This window comes from Melopsittacus undulatus, chromosome 6 (genome assembly GCF_012275295.1).
Source record: "Melopsittacus undulatus isolate bMelUnd1 chromosome 6, bMelUnd1.mat.Z, whole genome shotgun sequence".
NCBI lineage: Eukaryota > Metazoa > Chordata > Aves > Psittaciformes > Psittaculidae > Melopsittacus > Melopsittacus undulatus.
Window position 1 is genome coordinate 71,758,705 of NC_047532.1, and position 25,931 is coordinate 71,784,635.

Sequence of the window (25,931 nt, forward strand, 5' to 3'; positions counted from 1 at the left end):
ATTATGTTGCAATGTGAACTTAAACCTTCAAGTTTCTTCCTTGAGATGTTTTGGGACCATCAATACCCTAACATGTTAAGAGTCTGAAGATGACTTAAAGGATGTGTATTTACTAAATGATACTACAGAAAGCTTTCTGGTAGCTTAAGATTTACACAATATACAATGTTAGACTGCTTTGTTCTTTGTATCAGAAAGACTTAGAGAGCTTGTGAAATGGAAGCTGGTGAGTGCTAGCTATGATATTCCTGACCATTGTCAGGTGGTATTACAAGAAAAATCAGAAATATCAGAGTAAATCAGGGCTTTTTCCCCAGACTTCAACTGAAGTCAATGATGCATATTTGTAGTGTAAAAGATATAAAATAAGTTTGTAGTGGAACCATATTTGAGCCCTAAATTAGGATTTCGAGCTTGTCAGGAAGTATGATAATGGGCTGATTCACCAGCTGCCTCTCCTACATATGTTACTGACTGAGTCAGTTTAAGTTATTCTTCAGGTATTAGAATGCCATTACCTGTTTTTGAAGCAAGCAGGAGACTAGGTCCAAGGAATGCCATATAACTGGCTTGAAAACCACATACACAGTTTCAGCCCCAATGATGTGCGGCTTCTTTTTATATGTAGAATAGTATGATGATTGCTTCCTATCTTCTGGAAGTTCCCATTTCTTTCTCTTTTCAGGACAAGAAGAAAGATTAGAGAGCATATATACAATAGTGTTTGTGTAAGGCGTGCAGTTATTTTACTTTGTCTTGAAATCAGACAGTATTTTGGGTAATCAAGATACCTGTAACTTGAATACAGATTTGCCTTAGAAAAATGAAGAATATGAGTATTAAGCTAATTCAATGTTTACAGTGAAATACCTTTTTTTTAAGCAAATCTAAATAGACTTTTATGGAAAACCAAATATTTTCTGTTTGGCAAGTGCAGAAATATGTGGTGATAACATTTTTGGGCTTACTGTAAAGTGATGTCTTGGGATTCTCAGAGAAAGGGATTTATATCGTTGTCTGTAATATGGGATGCTGCAGCCTACCTTCAACTTGCCTTAATTAAAATATTTCCAGTGCTGCTCCACTGCAGTACTCCTCTGAGTAACTGAAGAAACACAGTATTGTACATCCTCTAGGTGATAAAATGCTGTGATCAGTAGCTAATTAAAGATATTAAATGCATGTTGAGATACTGGATTTTATGTATTTTAAATATTGGAATATATTAACTGCACATTGTATGTATGTTTGTGTAATGTCAAGATGAACATTAATTTCCTTTTCAGTAGTTTAAAGTATGCAGCAGGCAGGTCTGTGCCTTGCCTGGTGACTGACCAGATGGGTAAGAATTGCTGGTAGTTCTGCTGGCTTGCTGACTGGAAGCTGCCCCAGTATAGAAAGTCTTTAGCAGTTAAGGTTTACCCCCCTCATCTTCTTAAAGATCACTATTTTCAAACGCAACATTCACACACTTATTTAGGAGGTATCTACATGGTATTAGACAGGCAGAAGTGACTGAACTCTGCTGGCAAACCAGGAGCAGTGCAGTTGGTGTGGCTTGGAGCCAGAATAAGTGTACCTGGTTTGGAGCTACATGGTGCTTCTTCAGCTCCCTGTGTCCTGCTGCACAGGGTGAAGGCAGTATATCCCTTCCTGCTTCTCTCCAGACCTGGACATCTTTGTTGTGGTATCCATGGTAGTGAGCTGGGAGCGGCTTTGTGTTGGAAGTCTGATTGATCAGCAAGGTTCCACAGGACCACTCTGTGGAAAAAGCAATATTTAAAAATGAGTGAACTCTGCTTTTGGTCACGCATTAGTAATAATTAATAATGACTTGATCATCCTGATGGTGCTCTTGATGATTTGGCATGCTTCCTAGGCAATATAGGTTACCTTTTATACTCCTCAAATGCAACTTGAATTTCAGCATCTGAAAAATGCTGTGAATAATCAGGAGACCAATACTCTTCGCACTGTCAAAAAACTGGCTCAGGTGAGCTAAGCAAAATACACCATTAACTGAGGGTTTCCAGCCTGAGATGGTTAGCTGCAGGGATGGAGAGCTTGCTTAGGTTTGGTAGGTGTTGGGATTTGGGGAGCGGAGTCTGGGCTTAAGCTACTGCCATGGTGCAGCACAGGAGGGCTCCACATAGAGCAACTGCGCAAGTGCAAATGCTTCAGGGTGAGAGAAGGCAGAGCATAGTGGAAGTAGCAGAGGTTCATATGCTTTGTGAGAGGATGATGGCAAAAGCAAAAGTTCTATCTCGTGTAGTTGGATTTATGGCTGTGACCTAGCTAAGGTTTTGGGGCAGCCACTGTGGAGTATCTGTCATCTGGCTGTCCTTGTTACTGCTACAATCAGCTGAGCACACGACTATGATTTTCTCATTAATGTAGAGTAGCAAAGGGAAGGACACTTCATAACTTAAGTTCAGAGTATTGTTGCTATAAAGGAAGGGATGCCAAAAGGGAGACACTGCTGCAGGCTTGAATAAGTATCACTGGTTAAAAAACAACAAGTTTTTAAAAGAAGCATTTGTTTAGGAAAGCCTTGAGGACATGCTGTCAAAAAAACACAAAGATTAAAAGTTTAATGGTAGTGGCTTTCTGGAGTCTTTGCAGAATGCTGTGTTAAGCAAAATCACATCCCTGAAGCAGGGAGGCATTAAACTAAAGTCTCATACAGGTTTTCCTGTTTCCTGGAGCTGGTGGTACCCAGTGACAGGATGTGCCTAATTAAAGGCAGAAGGACTGATTTCAACAACTTGATAGCTCTGACTTTTCTCTTTTTCAGAAAACTTTACTAGTTCTCTGAATACATTGTAATGAAACTTGGAGCTGCTTTTAGAAACAGTAGTGATGTTAGGCACATTGTTCTGATTTAGCTGATGTCTTACATGGGGGTTGTTTTGGCCATGCTTTTTTGTAGTGCTTTTAACATAATTGGCTTCTACAAATGTTCATATTAGTGTGTTTTAATGCATAGTGATGAATGAATGTTGACAAGATTCTGGATTTCTGTACCTCACCCCAACCCCTGCTTCAGGTATCGTAACATGGAGTGAGCCTCATAACGAATAAGCCAGACTCACCTTGGGTTTACTTTTTCACCTTAAGTCTTCCTAGTTACTTTACTTTGTAAAGAGATAAAACGTATTGCATACTTTCTCTTCCTGTTTCTGTCACACAGCGTATTACTCAAAATCACTGCTTTTCTAATATTTCTATGTAAGATTCTTAGAACGGGTGAGTCTTAAAACCTGCTCATATGGCAGTAATTTCTGCTGTGTTGTTAAGATTGGGCCTGTTTCTGCCAGCATTTATTTTTGGAATAGTTGCATCACTTATCATATTTTAGGCAGTTTAAAACCTTTAAGGAAATAATCAGTCTTAAGTGAGATGTATGAGCTACCTTTATCGTAATTCAAAGGGAAACAACAATAATTTATCCTTTCATAGTAATAGATGGTAAAGGATATTGACTGAGTGAAATATTAATGCGTGTATTAAGCTTAAGGTTTTGAAATCCGTAGCAGTTTTTACTCTGTTCTTGTATAAAAGATGGTGATGAACGATAGTATTGGAAGGGAATTTCTCAGAGTATCTTTAAAAAGTTGTGTTGATTTGGGGTCTCTTTTCGTTAAACATTGATACCAAGCTTCCTGTCTAACAGTGATGGAAGGACCACCTGTATATCCCTGAAGCTGAAGATTTCTGGCAAAATCTCATTACTGCTTCCAGGATGAAAGTTAAGCATATGGAAACTGCAGACCTCTTCACAGGCCTCTAGGAGAGCTCTTAAATGTTATATTGATAGTGGAGAGGAAGTGGGGAGATTGATGATCTCCATTGGTCTGTAGTGTTCCTTTTGTTAGGAAGAACACTCTGAACACCTAAGGTGTTCAAAGTGTCTTCCTTTCAATATGACATGAAAATAAAATACTGCAGGATTTGATTCCCAAAAACATTAATGGTAGCATTGTCTCAAGAAGCTGCTTCTTTAGCAACCAGTCAGTCTATATGCTGTGCTTCAGGTACATGTACAGTGTGTTGAGGTGGATTTACTTTTATTCAGTTAAAATTCTGCTTTAATTAGATTCTACTGAGGGATCTTGGGAAAGGATTTTTTTCCTGTAGCTCAGTGTCTTTAGTATCTTAGCAATTACTGTATTGACTGTACTGCAGAGCTGTTTGTGACAACCGTTGAGCAATTCAGTGTTTTGAGGAAGTCAGCAAAGGTCAGAATAAATAGTTGCTAGCAGCACCACTTCAGCTCCTCAGAGTTGGTTATGAAAAGTTTAACGTTTAGCTAGGCAGCTGGCTTTTCCTTTAAGGTGCATCTGGAGTTTCTCTAAGTTGAGCCACGGAAGAATTGAGCTGTGAATCACTGTAGATCAAAGCCTCTTATATTTTTAGTTGAGGAAGGAAGCTCTAGTGAGGGGTTCATCAGAAAATACCTCCAGGGGCTGCTGCTGTGTCTTCTCTAGTTATCAGTCAATCTGTTAGGGCTGCATTACCCTGTAACACTGGTCAAGAAGTGGCAGCAGATTATGATCAGTCCCCATTGACTTCAGCATTCCTGGACCTGAGGTTTCCCTGCCTGCCTGCTTGGAGCTCCCTTATGCTCTAGTAACACTTCTTACTCTTCCTTCTGAATCCTCTCAAACCACAGGCTTGGCCATGTGCTAGCAGTGGGATCAGGGGACAAAGATGCTTGGTGTTACACCAAGTGACCTGGAGGTGAAGTGAGGAAGAGAAGAGAGCTGGCAGTGTGAGACCTGAATGTAAGACATTTGATAACTGTTGTAGATTCATGGATGTAGATTCTTGGGTGACTTTCTTGTGCACTGGCTAGAGGATCTTGTGTTTTGGTGTAGATTAGAAATGCGCTGCCCCTGCTTATCTGTCCTGCCACTGTAGGGATTAACTGAAGGTGAGCAGTGGGTGGCCTGAAGTGTTTGTGAAGTGCTCTGATGCCCATCAAGGAAGTAGTTGACTATTTCTATACCTGTTTTTTCAATGTTTTTTCTGTGATTATTAGTTTATCAAGATGTTTTAAAACAAGCTTTTGTTTCTGTTTATTTTTGTAATGGGAAGTCTGACCTAATCCTGGATCCTGCATTATTTTTGTGCTGCACTAATGAGCTCTGTGAGTATACTTTCTTTGGTGGATTAGCAGCATACTTGAATGTTACTTCTATGGTACTGTGTTGCTGTTGATGCATGCCTTGCTTCTAACAGCCTGATAGTTCTGGAGAAATAGGTAGTCTAAATGTCACTTCATGCATACTGTGTATTTTCTTTTCCTTTGTTCAGGGCAGCAGGTTTACTGAAAATAAAGGAGTTAAAGACAACTATCACATACTCTTCTTTTTGTCATGGCAGGTGGCGACAGACAAGGTTGCAGGAAAGCTGAGCTCTACTCTCTCATGGGTGAAGAACACTGTCTCGCACACCGTCAGTCAAATGGCCAGTCAGGTGGCAAGTCCATCTGCTTCATTACACACTACATCCTCCTCTACCACTCTATCTACACCCGTGCTATCGCCATCCTCACCAACACAGCTGAGCCCAGACGACTTAGAATTACTGGCTAAACTTGAGGAACAGAACAGGTAAATGAAAAACTTTTTGATCTTCCAAGAACAATAATAAGACTAAAACTGGCTTACTGCAGTTTCAGCAGAGAGACTTTTAAGAGGGGGCTAGTAGGTAAAGCTTCATGGCACAACATTGCAATGTCAAAGCCATGAGGTTTAAGAACTTGTGCAGTAGTTCTGTCTTTGTGGAACTCTGAAAGGTGTTTTTCTCTCCTGGTTTCACAGGGATGTTTATAGCTGCCTCTAATCTGAAGAAATTGCACTGGAGCCATATGATTTTTAGTATCCAATTTAAAATTGAGCATCTCAGGGATGACATTTTAATATAACCTCCTTGCCTTCTTATTATTTTTGTGAGCTTTTTGAAATCTTATATTTCTGAATTCTATTTTCTCTTTTTCCATTTTTACCCAGTTCTTGCTTTCCACAGTATGACCTGCTATGTTTAGACACAGAGCAGTGTCCAGCCATCCTCCTGCTGTTACACTAGTGGTGATAGATGCATGATGCCTTAATTTCATGACAAGCAAATTCCTGACCAGTTCTGTCTGTTGATCTTGGTTGATTTTATTTAGCATAGTAAGGAACCATTTTTTTGGCATCCTTTTCATAAGGGAATATTTATCTGCACCTTCTACAGCTCAAGATGCAACATTTAGTCAGATCAGTTGAGCTTGATGTGCACAGTGATTGCAAGTTGTCTGTCTCACTAAGAAATAAAATTGGACTGTATGATTTCATAATGCTGGATTCCCAGAACCCACACTTGTTTGCAGTTTTGAGGCAAGACTTTAAAGTCATCTGGCCTCTTGCAAAATTCAGTTCTGTTTGATAGGTGTGTTTCAGTGGCTCATGAGAGGTTGACTGCACAGGAGAAGTTGAGCTCTAGATGGGTTTTAAACCTGGCAGTATTTGTCCCTCGTGCTGTAGCGAAGTGCAGATTTTGGTAATTTAGCTCGAACCAGCTTGTGTTCCAGTTCTGCTGGTGTGCTGGACTTTGCACTAAGGCAGTTGAGGAACTCTGTATTTGTTTTTCATTTTTAACTCTGCTGATTCAGTTAGGAGAGCAGTAACTTTCAGTAGAGGAAAAGAGTAACTGGGAGGAGGAGCTAATGGCATTCTGTCACCTGGTGTGTCCTCTCTCATGTTCATGTTCTGCAGTCTAATAGCAATACAACTTACAAGGAGTTTGTTGTGTCTGTCTAGTTCTTGACTGAGAATGGAAGGCAGCTTCTAGAAACACCTCATCCTCTTCTTGTGGTTTGAGGTTGTCTCTCCTTTGCAAATGAACTGTATGTCATTTTCAGTATGCAAATGAAAATTTATCAGAAGAAGAAAAGTTAGAATGCTTTTAAGAAAGCTAATTTGCATTTGAGCTGAGGCATTCCACTCTGTTCATGACTAAGTGACTAACTTTTATTTGAAAAGTAGTAATACCTGTTCTTTGGACTGCTTATCTGTGTTGGAGTGTAATGTCTTTACTTCCAGATCCATCTCATTAAGCCCTGCAGTTAGACTAGCTTGCTTATTTAAAGAAGAATGTGAGCTTGGGCTTGCTAGGCTTTCTTTTTCAAGTCAGCTTTCTTCATTTAGTAAGTAAGCTAGCAAATCTTGTCTGGTTTTACTGAATTTTAGCCAGACCTGTTGTTCAAGCCCACATCAGTCTTGTGCGGATTCTAATTAGAGGCTATCCTACCAAGTGTACCTTCTCTCATGAGATTTTACACTTTAATACAGATATTTGATGCTCTAATGCTGTATACACTGTATTTTCAGAACAGTTTGAGTCTGCATTTTAGCACAGTGGCACTTTGTTGGCAAGGAATTGTGCTCTGAACATAGGGAACTATTATTTCTGCCTGCTGGAAGAATTGCTGATGATGGGTATTTTTAAAGGTTTCTTTCTCACTGCTGGCTTCTATGTCAATAAGGAGAGCATGAATTAGTTAAACAGCTGGAAATGGAAATAACTCGAATTTTATCAAGCTATGTCTTACAAGGCATTCTGTAATCCAAATGTGCTGAAAGTCTCTTCAGAATAATGTCATAGCTTGGTCCAGAGTCCTGTCAGAACTGTTTGGCATTAGTAAATCATTTATAAAGTTTTAAGTGAAAGAAAACATTAACTAAAAGCCACAGAACTTGCTTCTTACTGTAAAAGGAACTTCCCGTTTTCAAATCTAAGAATAATGAGTTTATCCAGGTAAGGTCAAATTACAGAAACTTAGTGTAACTTCTGTAGAAAGCTGTGGAAAAGGAAACTTGTTTTTGTAAATGTAATGAGTATTCTGTGCTGGGTTTTCCTTTATGACTACTTTGAATTTATCTTTAGGAACTGTCTTGGCTTGAGAGGAGGAGTTCAAACTGTAAGCTTTGAATATGGATCAGTACAGGCCAGTTTTCTAAACATCAGAAATGGATTTTTTTTTTCAAAACAAGATTTTCTGCATTCTAATATAGACTAAGTGAAAATTGGTCTTGAAAGAAAATAGTTGTGTTTTTTTTCCCACGGGCATTACTATTTAACCATTTTTCAAACAAAATATTACTTTTTATAGAGCAGAGACTGTACTTCTGTCTTCATGAATTAAATGACATTTTTTCTATAACTTTATGAACACCAGTAGCTGAAAGCTTGGAACAGGGAAAGCTGGTTTGAAACATAGCAGAGCACTTAAAAATCAGTATGTGTGCTGAGATTTGTGTACGATCTCAGGTAAAATCTAACTTGGGTTATAATTTATCAAGCACCTAAAGCCTAACCTGACCTTGCTGAAATGCTGGGGGGGAAGGAGGGGAAGGTTAGCTTTTTTGTAGGTGCCTTGAGAAATTATTCAACCAGATCACTCTGATTTACAGACATAGGAATTCTTGGAAGTTAAATACAAATTAAATGCTCAATATAGCCAAACACTTTTTCAAGTCAGTCTGAACACTTGCTCTTACCAAACATGTGATCTAAAAACTTTCCCCCTGCTTACGGGGCTCACTATTAGTTGAGGACAAAAAAACATACCTGTTTGCCCAGAATGCCTGGCTCCTGGCAAAATTGATGGCCTTTGGCAAGCAGCTGTCAGGGAAGTCTCTTCAGCAACTTGTCCAGCTCCTTGCATGTCTTTATGTACACCTTGCTGCTGCCTGAGAATCCTAGAAATTCTTACGTCTGAGCTCTGCACTTTATTATACTATACTGTATTATTCACTTTACTACCTATTTCTGTTGCCTGATCTTCATTCTTCAGCTGAGATTTTGTTTGTAAAACACCATGTTGAGTTATGAACAGTGTCAGCAAATGTCAGGTGTTTTAAAATTACTTCAGATTTTAGTTTTTCTGTCTGTGTTTACATTGTCAATTAAAAGGTCTAATCAGGTAGACTTTCAGGAAGCTAATTTTTTTTTCTCTTTACTCTCTTTTTTGCAGTGCTTTGACATTTTAGTTTTTCTTAGAAAGGCTTCTGTTCACTTTTTCCTAATAATTACTGGATTTTTTTGTCCCGGCCCATGGCAAGGGATTTGGATCCAGATGATCTTTAAGGTCCCTTCCAGCCCAAACCATTATATAATTTGAAACTATCATTGAAGATATTTAACTTTTACGTTCTTTTTGTCAGTCTGATGCACAATAGCTGTAGGGATTTTGTCGCTGGCAAAATCAGCCCCCTTGCTCGTACTTGTGCCTCAGAACAAAACTTGTATGTCTTCTCTGTTGGGCTTTTAATAGCTGATTGATGAGTGTGTAAGAGAGACTGGACTTGCAATGCTTTTGTGCTTTCTCTAGTTTGGTATCTTCATGTATTAAGATCTAGTTACCTGAGACTACGTAACACTTGTATTAAAATCTCACTTCTCTTAGTGTTGTTGATGCAAGATACGACATTCTTAAGTGCTGTAACATGAGCTGCTGTTCTGTCTGCAGAATTACTTGAGATCTCAAGAAGAAACGATAACACTGACCATTTCAAGTTTAGTATAAATTAAGGTCAGAATACTGTTCCATAGAAACTTTGGGAGCATTCTTTGTAATGAGTTTGGAAAGACTTGACTTCTGAACAATTAATAGGGTGGTCCTGTGATTAGAAGAACTTGAATTTATTTGGGTGGGGTTCTTTTTGTGCTTTCTTTGCAGACTCTTGGAAACAGATAGCAAATCTTTGCGATCAGTAAATGGGTCAAGAAGAAATAGTGGATCTTCTCTTGTATCTAGTTCATCAGCTTCTAGCAATCTCAGCCATCTTGAAGAAGACTCATGGATCCTCTGGGGGAGGATTGTGAATGAATGGGAAGATGTACGGAAAAAGAAAGAAAAGCAAGTTAAGGTAGAAGTTGAACAGTTTTTGTTTGCTTTTTTTAGGTTATATTGTAAAGTGATACAGATGATACTGTTTTATCTTCCTGTTGGTCTTACTTTTTAAATAAATATATAATAGGAGCTTCCAGTTGAATCTGTTCCATCCCTAAGCCTTAATACTTCCTGTATAACTGTTGGTGGACTTTGGTAATGGATTTGTCCAGTTAATTATATTAAAAGTTACTATTTACTGTATCTTGAATACTAGAGCTTTCAGTCTACCTCTAATGAGAGATTCCGATGAATATAAGGAAGATTTGCTTCAGGCTTCCAAAATGGAATTACTGAAAACCCTCTTGAGGGCATCTGGATGCTCTGATTATTTTCCCACTGAGCAGCTGTTTTTTTCAAACATTCTCATTAGAAGAGCTGACAATCCTACTGTATGAGGCTCTGAGTTGAAGTTTTTTGTGTGTGCCAAGTGCATTGACCCCAGGGATGACCTCAAGCATAAGAACACATAGTTTCTAAATTCTGTGTGGAACTAACAGAGTTTGACCAGTGTGTGTTCAGTCTGCGTTAGCTGTGAGCATGTATAGACATGGAGTTCAGTTACACTTTAAATTGAAACTAAAAATCAGCTAGGGCATTTGAAAATACCCATGTTACAGAGGCCACAAAGTACAGCAGCATGGGATTGTTGTTCATAGGCAAGTCTGTTCTGCTTTGGTTCTTTATTGGCTCTAGTCTGTAGTTCTATCCTCAGAATACAAATTTCAAGGTCTTTTGAGCAGATTGAAATGTGTGCGTATGAATAGGTTGTGGGAAGGCAGAACAATGGTCTAAAGTAAAGTATCTTTTATGTGAAGCAGTTGTGAAGAGAGAACATGACTTGAGAGAGGAAACAAGGAAAGAAAATTAATTAAAGACTTCTAGCTTGCATAGCGAGAACAGTTTCTGGAAAGGTGTTCCCAAAATGCCAGGAGAAGGCAGCCATGTGAGCCTGACAAGAGAAAGAAGTGAGATGGTAATAAGTATTTTTGGTTGGAAAGAATCCATTTGAGCTGCCTGCATTAGAACTTTTTAAAGTTTCGTGATTACACTTGGTTTTACAGCTGGCCCAGTATACTTGGGGAGTATTTGACTAACTTCTAGTAAATATTTAAGTAAATTGCTAGTGACTTTCCCTTTGATTGTTAAATAATTCTAAATATCTTCTTTGTTTTTGTTTTGTTTGTCAAAAGTCAGCCTAAACAGTGTCATTCTGCATTTACAATGGAGTATCAGAACATGCGTATCTATTTCCTGACTGTGCCAGTACGTATGACTTTAGCAGCATAGGTATCTTTGTCTTGGCTGTAAAAGCAGGTCTTAAGGTATTAGGTATCTGTTAAGTTTTTTTTAAGCTTTAGACATAGGTGTATATAACTTCATGCACAGGTGATGTGCTCCATCCTGATGTCTCTTGATCCACTTTGGAACTCGCTTCCTATTTATGGAGGGATTCTGAAGGATAACTTAAGTCCTGCTTTTCAGTGAGCATAATACCATGTAGATTAGCATTGCGTTAGTGCTGCTTAGCAGGTGTGTTTTCCTGCTATTCCCATAGGAATGTTGAAGGGATTGACCCTGTTATTCTGTCAAGTAGCTGCATAGTAATTTAAAACAAGAAACCACTTGCCGATGCTTCATTACTGGTAGCCCTTGAGGTATTAGATGACTGATCCACATTGTTGGTGCATTGATAGTGCATTGTTGACAAATGAAAACTGAAGACAGATGTGGAAGATTAATATGTGCGGTTGGTTGTCTTGGGGTTAAAAATATTTTAGGAAATAACACAGGACCTCATAGTTGTGTCTTTGACAAGACAAATAATTGGAGTGGCATTTACTGGGATGGTCTGAAGAAGGCTGGAGATTGTGGAGATATTTGATGTCAGTGATGCAGAACTCCTACAATAGAGTTCAAGCTTCACAAAAACGTAACTTGAAAGCAAGAATCTTTAAAAGTTATCACTGTTGCATTACCTATTCTTGATGTTTGGCAAAGTAGGAGAAATACTTGGAACAAACAGGAAGAAGAGGAAGCTTTGCAGATAGATTTTGTTCAGACTAAATACTAGTGAAAGTAACTCTCCTTTAGGAGAGAGAATAGATAAGCTCTTAAGATACAAAAAAATATTAAAGGAACCGCCTTGTCTGGAAGAGACCATCTTCAAGGTCAAACTGATCCTTGATACAAAACATACCCTGAAGACAGTCTGTGAACTTTCTGAATCATGCTTTTTTCTCATTTTCAGATCAGGCAACAAGGCTACTTTGTGCTTGTGCTTTCTGAAAAGACAAGTATCAGGTTCTTAGATCTCTTAAACTGGGAAGGTCTTAGTTGTATAATACCTAGCTGATTTTTCTTTTCCAGGGAAGATGAAGGAAATCGGGTTACTTCAGTACATGTAAACTTAATGTTTTCTTGGTCTAGTGTCTAAAACTGCATTTAAATACTTTCTTAAAGGAGAACTTGGAAATACTGGTACACCAGAGAAATTAGACACAACTTGTCAAGTTTGCCAAGTGATTTCTGACAGTAGTACTGTGCAGTTCTTTTGTTGTAGTTGGCTGTGCTACAGATAGTTCCAGTTCTTATTGTTTAGCTGTCTTGGAAATTTTTAATCACAGGTTTCTTATTTCTCAGTCACTACAAATATAATTAAGAGTATTACCTTCAGTCATCTTTTGTGAAATTTAAAATGAACTGCAGTAAATTATGGCTAATGGGAGTTCTTATTTAAATTTACTTGAATATTCAGTTTTTCACATAGCCTTCTAGGGGTTTACTTTCATTAGCTAATGTAGCCACTTGAAATGATGCAGTCTCCTCACTTGTGTTAGCTAAAAACATATCATGCTAAACTATACATATATACATACTATACTACATACTATAAAATGCATGATTGGTTTGTGACATGATGTAAATATTTTCTGAAGTAGTGAGGAACTTTAATTTGTTCAAGTGTTTTGTTCTGAAAGCTTATGTTTATATTTTTGGGAAATATAAATAGATTTGTGTGCTTTTTTGTGCTTTAGGAGCTTGTTCGAAAAGGGATACCTCATCATTTCAGAGCAATTGTTTGGCAACTCTTATGCAGTGCTCAAAGCATGCCAATTAAGGATCAGTATTCAGAGCTCCTTAAAATGACATCTCCTTGCGAGAAACTAATAAGAAGGGACATTGCTAGAACATACCCTGAACATGATTTTTTTAAGGAAAAAGACAGCCTTGGGCAGGAGGTCTTGTTCAATGTCATGAAGGTAAGTCAGTATTTTAGCCCTTCAAAATACATTAGCAAGAATGTGCACAAAATTTTTGGGAAGAATTTTCTTTTTGTATCCTGAACTTTCATCAGTTTCATGTGCTTAAGATTTTTTTAAAAATCTTTACTCTACCTGACACTAGGAATGCTTTTAAAAATTACATTCCACTAATTACAATTCCAGCTATTGAAAGCTTTCTTTTAAGTATGTTACTTCTGTAGTTAATGGCTTTACGTTATAAGAAACTTAAACTTACTAAACTTCCATTATAACCAAGTCACATTCTAACTGCTGATAGTATAATGGAATAAAGTGTACTGTTAAGTAAACAGTATTGACCAAGACAAGAGCACTGTAAATCAGAACTATCATTCAGTTTTCAAATGTTTCTGAACTGCAGGTGGTAGCAGCAGATGGCAGGTACAAGCTAATGTGCAGTTGTTACAGTGCCTAGGCACAAAATGAGAATGACATCATGACATTGTTTGCATTGTTTTGTCTTCATTGTACTGAAGCTTAAATTTTGAGAGACTTTAACATCATTTCAAGAGAAAAGTTAGGAGGTTTCCAAATCAGAACAACTTCCATAAGTCTTAAATGAAGATGCAGCATGCGTGGAGATCACTGTATTTCCTCTACTTGTAAATAAAACTGCAGCACATAATTTTTCTGATGAAACCTGTTGTTTCTTTCGTCTGTCTCCTGCTTCAAGTAGTAACCTTGTGCAGTTCGTATGCCAGCCATGTCTGTTACTTTTTGGTAAATTCTTGTAGCTGAGAAAAGCATGTATTATTTTTTTTAGGTATACCTTAATTTTAGCATTGTAGCTATCAGAGAGCAGAGTTCATACCCCTTTGTACAAGCAAGCAGCAATTAGAATATCTAAAATATTCTGTGTAGAATGTCTCACCTCACTGGATTTGAGAGAGGAGAAGTAAGTTATTAGCAAAGTAATAGCATGAACTACTATTACCTTTTATTCGTAATGATGTTCAAGTTGCTGAGAGTCTTTAAACTTTCGTTCCCAGGCTTATTCTTTGGTGGATCGTGAGGTTGGATACTGTCAAGGAAGCGCCTTTATAGTTGGATTACTGCTTATGCAGGTAAACAAGATATTAAAAATACGTGAACCTTTAAAATCCCTTCTAGAATGCATTATTAAACATGGTGGCTTACTGGGAATTCCTAGAACAGCTTTCCTTCATCATTTTATTACAAAGGAATTGTCAAGGACTGCTGTTCACTCTGCAAATCACATGAGATTTGTTCTCTGTAGTTCTATTTGCCAAGATACTGTCTTTGAGAATATATTTATTTCTCAGAGCTAAGGTAGGATTGCAGACTTCAGGGCTATTTTGGTGAAAGCTGTTTCAACTATTAGCAAACTTCTCATCTCTATTACACTGAATCTCCTCGGAGTTCTAATGGAACTTCACAGTTGATTTGATCGTCTTAAAGCTGCCTTTATATTATTGCATTTTTTTTATGACAAAGTAGGGTGTATTATAAGAAATGTGTACACCTCTATTTCACTTTAAAAATCACTTAGTAGAACTCAATAGATACAAAACTTCATTACAGTAATTGGTTATAAATCCTTTAAAAAAACAATCAAACCCAAACCCCATTCCTTCCCTCCCCAAACAACAGTAAAAAAACCTTAAGCAAACCAACCACCACCCCCCTTCACTTCCCCAGAACCAAACAACAAACCCAAACAAAAAAACCACCCAAACCCAAAAGTAACCATACACAAAACACCCTAAACCCTCCCAGGCTTACTCTGCTATATCCTTCTTACTCTAATATATCCTTACATTTGTCTAGAGTTCTTACTGTGCTTTTTTCATTTTTACTATAGATGCCAGAAGAAGAGGCATTCTGTGTGTTTGTTAAATTAATGCAAGATTACAGACTACGAGAACTCTTTAAACCAAGCATGGCTGAACTGGGCCTTTGTATGTACCAGTTTGAATGCATGATACAGGTACATACAAAATCTATCAAACTTTCTCTTCAGTAACACTTGATAAGGAACTTGAAAATTACAGTTAACAGTAGGCATGTCTTCTGGCTAACAGGCTGTTCTGACAGTAGGTACTGTCAGAATTTCAGGAGTAAAGGCATATGGCTGTGTGATCTACATTTTTAATCTTGGGGGGCAGTTAATGGCTTTAAACACAAGCATGAGAATTTGTATTGCTACAGTTAAGCATATGAAAGTCTTACTCTGTCTGGACTGAAGATTCTGAAAGTGTTTTCAGAGCCAATTTATAGCTATTTTTAAAGATGCAAACTGGGAGATAGTCTCATATGTACAATTAAAATTGTGTTCAGACTTGGCACTTAGAACACTTTCTTTCTGGCCGGGTTTGTGTTTTGTGATCCATTTCTGCACGATGATCATGGTGGGATGTTAAGACACATGCCTCTGGCCATATCCTACAATTTTCCAGCTCTTCCCTGTAGCCCACTCTAGATGTGACTTGACAGATTTACAGGCCTGTGACTTCCTATTATGATCAGGAAGCATTTTTATAGTCTCTGCTTTGCATGTTAGAAGTGCTACAGGGCATTCAATATTGGGACTTTGGTTGCATGGTTCTTGGTAATGATGAGTTCTGTCTTTCCTAGTCCTGTGTTACTAAAATACTGTTGCACTAAATATCAATTATTCAAAATCTTTCAAAGCCATGGACACATCAGAACTCCCAGCAAAAGCTTAACATATATTCTTTCTCTTCTAGGAGCATCTTCCAGAGCTTTATGTGCACTTTCAGTCTCAAAGTTTCCACACTTCTATGTATGCATCGTCATGGTTTTTAACTATATTCCTTACAACTTTTCCACTACCAATTGCAACACGAGTATTTGATATCTTTATGTCTGAGGTAACTACTCAATACACATATGGTCTATTTCAAGGGTAGCTGTTAAAAGCAGCTCTTTCTAGGTGGTGGTATAAATCCCACTATTGTGTGCAAATCTCACATAGTCCTGCTTTTAGTCTTCATGTTTATCAGATTATTTTGTAGGGGAAGATGTTGTGCGTGTAGTTTGTCAAGGAGGAGCACTTAAGTCTTTGGATGTAGATACTGTATGTAACTCTGCTCTGAGCCTGTTGAAGAGTTACTGTATCTGTGAGTTCTGGATGCAGTAACATTGCATCCAACAGGGACCTCAGTTTCTCAGCATTATAGAAACTTTGGGTTGGAAAGTGATGCTGCTTTCAAGCCAAATTAAATTTCCTTGAGGTTATGCAGGCCAAGAAGAGGGAGCGTTGTTATCTGTTACTGTCCAGATGATGTACAGTAGCAGAAGAAGCTCATGGAATTACTTAGTCACCATTGCAAAGACACCTAAGTTGTGTTTAGGAATAGAGCTTTGTGTGGTTGTAACTGGGAACAAACCAAATTTTGTGGTCCATTTATGCTTTTTCTGTGCAATCATCGTTTAGAAAATACTAAATCAAAGGTGACTCCTTTCCGCTTACACTCCAGAATGTAAAAGTGTATATGGGCAAGATGTTTTCTTTTATCTGTTTAAATAGTTTAACTGTATTGTACCCTTTTGTTTGTTTGAGAAACTGGATGAGATTGGCAACATTAGTGAACAGTAGAATTGTTCTGTACTGTTGATGATGCCATGAATAACTGCTGGATATTTCTTAACTTCTGTTTTCAGGGTTTAGAGATAGTATTTCGAGTAGGTTTAGCAGTACTTCAGATGAATCAAGCAGAGTTACTGCAACTTGACATGGAAGGAATGTTACAGGTAAATTAAGGTTATAATAATTGCTAGAGGTGTCTGAAATGTGTAATGTGAGTGTGTGTATATTTCCTCCCAGCTACTAATTGTATGTTATCTTGTGCTCTGATTGCTTTTAGCATTTTCAAAAGGTCATTCCACATCAGTTTGACAGTGGTCCAGACAAATTAATCCAAGCATCTTACCAAGTCAAATACAATGCAAAAAAGATGAAAAAGTAGGTATAACATTTTGAGAAATGGATTTTACTGTTGCTAAGAACTGCTGTTTGTTTATCTTTAAAAAACATTTTAAACTTGTTCAGTAATGTGTTATTCACTATTTCCTTTTGCATTTGCCATCTTTAAGTTTTTTGGTGTGTGATAAGAAGTTAAAACTGAAGCTCTGTCTGCAAGAAAATTCTTCTAAAGCAGTATTTGCTTTTTTCTTATATACAATAGAGTTATATCACATTTATGAAGTAGCCTGAAAAGAAACTTGCAAGTTACGGGAAATTACAGCACTTCTGTGAACATGATATGAATAGAAAAAGCTGGGGGGCATGGGGGTGTGCGAGTGTGGTTTTTTGGGGGTGAGGATGGTTTGGGGTTTGGGTTTTTTTTTGGTTTTTTTTTGGAAGACGAAGTAGGGAAAGGAGGTAAAACTTTAAGATATGGTCTAAATTCTTAAGACTTGTGTTCTCAGGAACTGCAAAAGTATTCACAGTGCTGAAGAGCACGTGTATGGTCGTGCTGTTTAAAATATAAATAGATGCAACTTGTAATACTATTGACACTTGTAAAACAACTTTCATTTGGGGTTTGAAATCCTGAGCATAATACTAATTTTTTAAGGTCAGTTGCATGTCTTCTCTTTCCTGCCTTTGGTAAACTATGTTTTGATAAGACAAAGCTGCACATACTATGCTTTTCTATGATTAAGTTTGACAATCCTCCAGTTGGTTGTAATTTCTTGTGCAGTTAGTGCTCTTGCACTTCAGATTGTGCTGGGGTCTTTCGAGTTGAATTTGCCAGTCCTGTCAGCGACCTATAAAGTGAGCAGTCTTCTCTAAAACAGAATTAGTAACAAAGCTTTCAGGAAAAACACTTTCTCTGAAAGTCCACAGAAGTGTATAGAGTTTAAGATCCTACCATTCCAGACTAAACTTCCTTGGCTGCCCTCTGTAGAGGCATTGTTGACCTTATCTTGTTTTTTCTTGTAGCCACCTTTTTCAGCTGGGACAATTCTGTAGTTTGCTGGAGAGGGGCCAAAATTATTTTACATGTTTAAGATATTTGTCTCAAATATCTTTGCATCTTCTTGTCTTCAATGCTTTCCAAGCTGTTTTCTTTGGCAGAATATATTGAATTAATTATTGTATAGTTACAGTGAGTGGTTTTTACAGAGTAGCTCCAAGTCATTGCTGCTATAAATGTGTATGAGACGCACCTGCACTTCAGAGTGCCCATTCGGAGTCTGTTCATACCTACAAAGTCTTTATGTTTAAATATAATGTCCAGACTAAATATTTATGGGAGTGCATTTCAAGTGGCCACTTAAACGGAGGAAATATCAATAATCTGTATCTCTGTTCTACTCTTGGTTGTTTGGTATCATACCAACAAGTAAGTTACCCACACTATTTCTAATCATAATTTACTGTTTCTAATTTTTAGGTTAGAAAAGGAATACACTACAATAAAGACAAAAGAAATGGAAGAGCAAGTTGAAATTAAAGTAAGAGAGCCTCAACAAATTTAGTTGTGGATCAGTTAAATTCCTAGATGTGGACTTATATATCTGATTGGTATGTGTGGCAGGGCATGTAATTGAGGTCTCCAGATTCTTTTAACACTTGTGGGTGGGGTGTCTGTTCATAAAGGACACTTAGAGTGAAATTACTGAGACTTCTGGCAGACATTTAAAGAGATATCTTTGATGAAGATCTGCTGTATTCATTTTTTCATTATTATCTGCTGCTTAAATCTTGGTTACAGATGTCCTCATTTATCAGTGGTTCCAAATATGATGGTTTAGGTGTAGGTCACCCACACAGGAGGTTTGTAAAACACAAAATAAGAGAGTTTTATTTTGAGATCTTGATTTTTTTCTTACACATTGGACCCAAGATTGTGTTTTCTGTCTGCAGTCACCTTTTCTTTTGGAGCTTCTGCAATTGATACACCACGTGGGGAAAAAAACCACCCTGTGGGTGAAGTTTATTTCCCTTCTATGAACTGACCTACTTCCTGTGTATACTTAATCACTTCATATTTTTGCCTTTCTGTTATAAATAAGCATTTGCCACTTTCCCCCCTTTTTTATCACTGTTTTTTTTTTATTCACAGCATAGTGTTTGATCTGGATTTCCTTCCATGTGTCATGTTTTCAGCCAGTTCCGTGAGAAAAGGCAGCGAGAGAAATGATAGTCAAGTACAGTATATAAAGCTTAGTGGAGGGAGAGAGGCAGAGATTACTTCTTCCTGTCCACTGCTAGTCATTTTGCCTTTCAGTACCAGTTTCTGAGGCACGGGTTCACAATTCAGTAACATGTACCGGGAAGCACAAAAGTGTTCCAGGCTTTTTCAGGCAGTTACTGTTTCAACAGGCACTGAGGCAGTTGGCAGCATTAGGATCTGGTAATGGCATCTGCAATCAGATTTGCAGGACTCAGATGATGGCCCTCTGCAGAACAGGACAGAATAATATCATATGAAAGAGAACTTTAACTCTAGATTCTAATTTTTTAACTTATTTCAAATCCTTCCTTGTTTCCCCCAATCTCAAAACCAAAAAAACCCTACCCAAACAAAACCAAACCCCAACCAACCAAACCCAGCAACCAAAAGCTGTCTGTTTCTAGGCCCTTCTTATATAAATCTTATGTAAATCATTCACTGTCTTCTGCTAAGAAGCTCTACTGTGTTAGGGAGATGGGAAAACAAGTACGTTGAGTCTGCCTTTTAGCTTGGCAGGGTAAAGTATTACTGAACTGATATCCATGACTCTAAGGGATACGTACAGATCTCTTCTATGTGAATGCTGACTGCTAAAATTTAGAGGAAATGCACCAGTAAAATGTGCAGTTCAGTACAATTCTTATTTCTGGGGCATCTGAGGTAAATAATTTTCAGAATAATCTTACAGATGAAAAGAAATACTGTGATACAATTTAACGTAAATTATTGAGAGGAAGAGGAATAAAACCTTGTAGCTGCCTCATTAGCCTGTTCTAGTGCAGGGAGGGCACTTCCACGTCCCTCACCTGCGACAAGCATGTCTGACTCTGTTCAGGTAGAGGAGACTGTCCAGTCTAATATGTGGTTAAGCTCTATGGTTAACCTGCAGACATGCTACTTTCATCTAATACAACACAGATACTTTTGTGTAACATAAGACTTGATCTCACCTTTGCTGTAGGAAGGTCACTATTTTTGTATTTATATTAATTTTCATAGATGTGACATGATAATGTTTTTAGCTTGCTTGGCTTTTATCAGGCTTTTAATTCATAACCTGAGAAATATAGTTCTGAACTATTTACCTTCCAGAGGCTGCGAACTGAAAATAGACTCTTGAAGCAGCGCATTGAAACACTAGAAAAAGTAAGTATGTCAGTGGTTAGATTGAACCTGTGTTAATTTATACTTACATTCATGGCCATTTTATTATATGAAATTGAAATCTCAGAATTTACTGTTTTCTGCTAATCTATGGTGTTTACTAACAGTGCTTAGCCAAACAGCATGACAATAATGAAACAGTTAGGGTCACTGCTTGTAAATGTGTGCATTTGTTAAGTCTGACTCATAGTGAATATGAAATCAAACATTTTGACATATCCAACTTCTGTTGTACTGTTTTCTTTCTGAATTAGAAGCATCTGTTTAAAGTCCAGAAGACTACATGAAGTAGTGGACTGCTTGGGTGGAAAAGGTTATTGCGAGAGAATCCTCAATTTTGACCTTGCTGGGTGTTTTTACATAGGAGCAAAATGACAGACCTACCAATGACCAGACATGGAGATGAAAGCAGATTACTTCATCACTAGCAGATACAGCAACAGAGGGGTGGTGTTGCAGCGTTCACATTCAGTACAGAAAATCTGCTGCTATAAATTTATTTTATGTAGTTTTGAATTTTTGTAGCAATTCTTGGTACCGTGTGGGGACAGTATCTTTTACTTCACACAGATTTAGTCTGGAGCTGAGTTTTGTTAGGCTTCTTTGTAACTGGATATGACTTTAAAAGTATGCATGATAACCGGTATTGCTACATTGCCAGCATGCAGGCATTGTTCCCCAGTGGCCTCTCTTATATTCTGGTATCATGCTTCCATGTGACAGATTTCATCTGAGCTGGCCTGCTCTAGAATGAGAACATTTTTGTCCATCTTAACCAGGAATAGCAATTATCTTTCATCAAATGAAATGAAATGTTCTTGTGAGTTGCTAACAGTGGTTTGTGTTTCACAGGGAAGAAAATGGTAGAGGTTCAATTTAGAGTGACATAACCAAAAGATGTCACTTCTGGTGTTAAATCCACTACAATTTCTTGGAAAAACAGTCAACGTGTGGCAAATTCTACTTAGTTGTTTTCTGAATTTTTAGTGCGTAAAAATGCACATAATGAGAACATATGAAAGATGTGACCAGAAATGCAATTTTATAAACGTATTTGTTTCTATTGAAGTGCTGATAAAATTAACTGAAAAGTGTAAACTCTTAAGAGGTTTGAAGCTGTAGCGAATCAGTTCAATGCTCCTCGCAAATCTGTAATACTAAATATCCCTATTGTGCACTTAACTTGCAGAGGTTTGAAATCAGAGGGGCTTTTAATTAGGAAGTCCATGATGAACTGCCACACACTAGTGCTGTTGCACATTCTGTATTAAAAATTTCAGAACTCATTTTGAGAGTTCCATTCTGACTGGAATTGGAACATTTCAGAATGGGAAAATCTTATCTGTTAATAAGAAATTGTGATGTTAGGTCTCATTGCAGCGTCTGAAAAGCAGATCATAAAGTGTAAACACAACCATTCAGTTCTTCTGTTGGAAACTTATTTTTATTATAAAATATATTTTCCTCATCATAACCTGTCTGATGCAGTTGTGATTTCCTGAATGTACCTTAATGACAAATGTCTTGCCTTAACTTCTAAGTATTGGCTCTTATCAACCAGTTTGAACTTTAATTTTAATAAAAGTTCCAAGGATGAAGATAATCTGTGAATAGATGTGTTCTGTTGTAGAATAAGCGAAAACTAAGTGCTTTCAAGGGTGATAGAGTAGAAATTAATGAATTATGCAACTTGGGGGGGGGATGGGATGGGATGTAGTGCTTGTCAGTCAGCATGCATCAATGCAAATTTCTTTCTTGAAAAATTTTGGCAAGGAAAGAGAATCTATTAACTACTCAATTGAGTTCAGTAAACCAGAATATTAGCTGTCATAGTTCAGAGTTTTCACTTGTGTCTGTCAATTTGTGCTATTTAACTTTCCTGCTTCATCTATTTGGGAGCTTTAGTTCTGCATGAATGCCTCAGTGCTTAATGGAGATTCCTCTGTGCTCAAATTATGCCTTCCTTTTGCATTGTGGGCAGACCCTACCCTGTGTCTATCTCCTAGATCATACCAGATACTGTATGTGTAACTTCTGTTAATTGGGAAGCCAGCCATTTGGATCTAAACATTCAGTCTCCTGTAGGTGAATTTGAAGTGTTATGGAAATCTGTCTCTGAGAACTTTTTGTAAGCAGGGACTGTATTAAAGCTATTGTAGAAAAGGCTGCTTCCTTTCAGGCTGCTACCTTAATTTATATGAGAAGTTGTTAATTTTGCTAAAACAGTTTGTACAGAAAATGGGTAGAATTTGGGCATTTTCTTTTTCTCAGCACTTACCCTTTTTGTCACTGTTATCACCCCTTTGTTTTTTTGTTTTTCTTTTCCTTATTCCTATCTGAATTTTTCCTTTGTAGGAAAGTGCTTCCTTGGCAGATAGATTGATACAGGTATAGTCTTTTAGTCTTTTACTGTATGACCCTCTTCCTACTCTCAAAAAACCCCAAATTGCTTTGATGCATGCATATTTGCATGCTCTACTTTATGCCTGCTTTGCTGATTTGGAATAAATATAGAGCTAATCTCTTGCTAGAAACTTGTTTCATATTTACTAAAAATATATAAACCCAATACCTGCACATTGTAATAATTTTCCTAACCTTACGTAATTTTTTTTATACAAATTCCTATGAGAAGTGGATTCTCTGAGACTGTATTAACACTTGAATATTGCGAACTTAAATCTGTGCATGTGCAACTGAGTAATATTGCATGAAAGGAACTTTTTTGAATGCAAGTACACAATTGTGCTTGCTTAACGGATGCTGAACTTCGTAATGAAGTAGTAAAGCAGCTGTTTAGTACTACTTGTCCTAAAATTTCTACCAATTGTACTCCATGCTGTTTGCAAAAGCAGTCTGATGAAATAAGCAGCTAAGCATCACAAAGGCAGTCTGTCTTGGATTTGTCCTCAATCGCTTAAAAAAATAAATTATGTCCTAAGGGACAAGTGACAAGGGCCCAGGAGGCTGAGGAAAACTACCTTGTAAAACGGGAGCTGGCCACAATCAAACAGCAGAGTGATGAGGCCATTACTAAACTGGAGCAAGCTGAGAATACCATCAGGGAGCTCCAACAGCAGCAGCAATGGGTAAGGAGCCTGGCAGCACATCATCTCATCTTTTTCACTTGTGTTTATTTTCACTCATCATTACATGGTCTCTGTGCTGTCCTTGTAAATGCTTGTTCGTTGTGATTTGCATTTTTAAAATTACACAAATTGGACTGATATTTTGATATTTTGGTCTTTTTCTTACTGATAGATGAGATTCATAACCCTGGGTAGATGCAAGTTACTAATTTAAAATTACAGCAACAAAAGCCCCCACAACAAAACAAACACACCAAGCCAAAACCTCAACAACAACAAAAACCGTACCCAAAAATCCACCACCACCAAAGAAATAGTAATGAAAAACCCACGCCTAAAACCTTTGGTAGGTTCTAATGCTAAAAATCTAGCCATTGCAAATTGTGTCACTCTGACTACTCAAATTTGAGAGTTGATTCATAATGCTTTTTATGTAGCTTCTCATGTAAGCTGGTCTCCTCCATGTTTCTTCTGTTTACCTACATTTTTTTTCCTAGCATGCATAAAATAGTTGCTTGCATAAGCAGAAGGGTGTTGTCCCTGAGTTTGGAACTACGGGACTTTATGAAAAGGTGTTGGTTTATGTGCAGATAAAGCAGGAAAATGACCTTTAGCAGCTCTTACTTCTCCTGTGTTTGTATGTACTATATGTTCTAGGTAGTACAATGTGCAAGACTTTCAGTCTGTAACTATGTGACTGAAGTCAACTACCTCTAAGCCACTTCTAAAGTGCTGTGTATTTTCTCTTGGTGGGGGTGGGGGGGGCGGGGACAGGACACAGCAGTTTTGGCAATCTTCACTTGCTGGATAAAATGTGCACTAGCAGTGTTGATGTGAGTATGCTCATACTGGTTTAAGTAACTGGTATCCAACTACTTTTCTGAAACCCTGGGCATTTTAGGTGTATGAAATACAAGTTTTTAGAGCTTAGCATGCTGCAGCTGCTTACCCAATCCCTGGTCTCTCATCTGGGAAGGCAGAGGTGAGATTTACTCTTAGATTGGAAAGAAATCATAACTTAAACGCAAGATTATAGAAATAGCTTATTTTATCTGTTTAATGCATTTGATATAAAAAATTACATTTTGTAGACTAGTTGCAAGGGGTTATTGATGAGCTGTTACTCTATAATGTGTAGTGCTGCTTTTTCTTTAGCAATTTCTTCAGAGAACATGAAATTATAAGTGGGAAGATGGGGATGTTCTAGCTATGATTTACAAAATTTTATGTATTTTGTAAACTGTCATGTGAAATAAAATGAGAAATGTTTGTAGACTGGGTAGCCAGGTGTTTATTTTCTGATTATAGTTGTACATGTGCTTTAGGAATGTGTTTTTTGGAAGCATCCGTGTTACTTATCTGTACTGAATTAAAAGTTAAGAGACTAAAATGCTAAATTTATCTATTAGTTAATTGATGGCTAATACAACTTTCAAAGCTAGTGCTCTTAATTATGCTGCAGACCTTACTAAGTAGGAGCGATGGGGAGGCTTGGTAGGTTGGCTAAGCATCAGAGCTGGTCCTGAGCAAAACTACAGATAACCAGATTGCAGAACTGGCTGGATTGGAGCTGTGAGGGCAGCAGGCTGGGCAGGTTCTCCAGGAGTAAAGAATAAGTAAAACGTGAACATTGTTTTCCCTCTCTTAAATGTGAACATGACTATAGGAAATAGTCTGACTGTGGGTGGAACTGAGACTGTAAATCCATATGGTTGTAAAAGGATTTGTGCCTAGGGAATGACTAATCTTGAAGAATAAGGAATAGTATTTTGGTTTTGAGCACCGTCTGAATTAACATAGACAACATGCTGAAAGTGTGAAGATGGTTTCAATTAGCAGTTCTCCAGACTCTGCTTCACTACTAGCAGTTGTAATTGAACAGGCTTTTAACTGTGTGTTTCCAAGCACGCAAACGGGAGCAACAGCTGTAAACAGCTGCGTACCCGTAGGGTACCACCTAGTGGAAATCCGTGAATTTGTTTCGAATTTTGGCATTGCGTTTAGAGTACACAGATGAATGAATCTCTTTGCTGCTTCTGAGTGCCAGCAGCTTTTTTTACTCTTGGCAATACCTCTTCAGTTTTGTCATAAAAATACTTGCTTTAATATTTTCCCTCCAGTTACTTGTTTTATTTATGATTAGCAAAAATGATTGCACTTAAAAAATGAACTGCATAGTTTATCTGCAATTACTTTATGGTACAGCATCTATTCTACGTATTTTGTAATCTACATCTTGTCCAGTCTTGAGTTGTGTGTTTCAGCA

At 37.6% G+C, this 25,931-nt stretch overlaps 1 protein-coding gene across 3 annotated transcripts in view; it reads left to right on the top strand.

The window, feature by feature from the left end:
• The window catches only part of EVI5 (ecotropic viral integration site 5), a 78,984-nt gene that overhangs the window by 5,799 nt on the left and 47,254 nt on the right, over positions 1-25,931 (top strand). For 2 of the 3 annotated variants that reach the window (XM_031053093.2, XM_031053094.2), the window contains exons 2-11: positions 5,386-5,615; positions 9,728-9,917; positions 12,979-13,203; positions 14,235-14,309; positions 15,068-15,193; positions 15,954-16,097; positions 16,891-16,980; positions 17,094-17,191; positions 18,630-18,690; positions 20,505-20,558. In XM_031053093.2, coding sequence (XP_030908953.1) covers positions 5,467-5,615; positions 9,728-9,917; positions 12,979-13,203; positions 14,235-14,309; positions 15,068-15,193; positions 15,954-16,097; positions 16,891-16,980; positions 17,094-17,191; positions 18,630-18,690; positions 20,505-20,558 — 1,212 coding nt within the window. In that variant the 5' untranslated portion in view covers positions 5,386-5,466. Of the gene's footprint in view, positions 1-5,385; positions 5,616-9,727; positions 9,918-12,978; positions 13,204-14,234; positions 14,310-15,067; positions 15,194-15,953; positions 16,098-16,890; positions 16,981-17,093; positions 17,192-18,629; positions 18,691-20,504; positions 20,559-22,931; positions 22,965-23,518; positions 23,666-25,931 lie in introns of all 3 variants that reach the window. The other variant, XM_031053092.2, reaches the window with a different exon arrangement.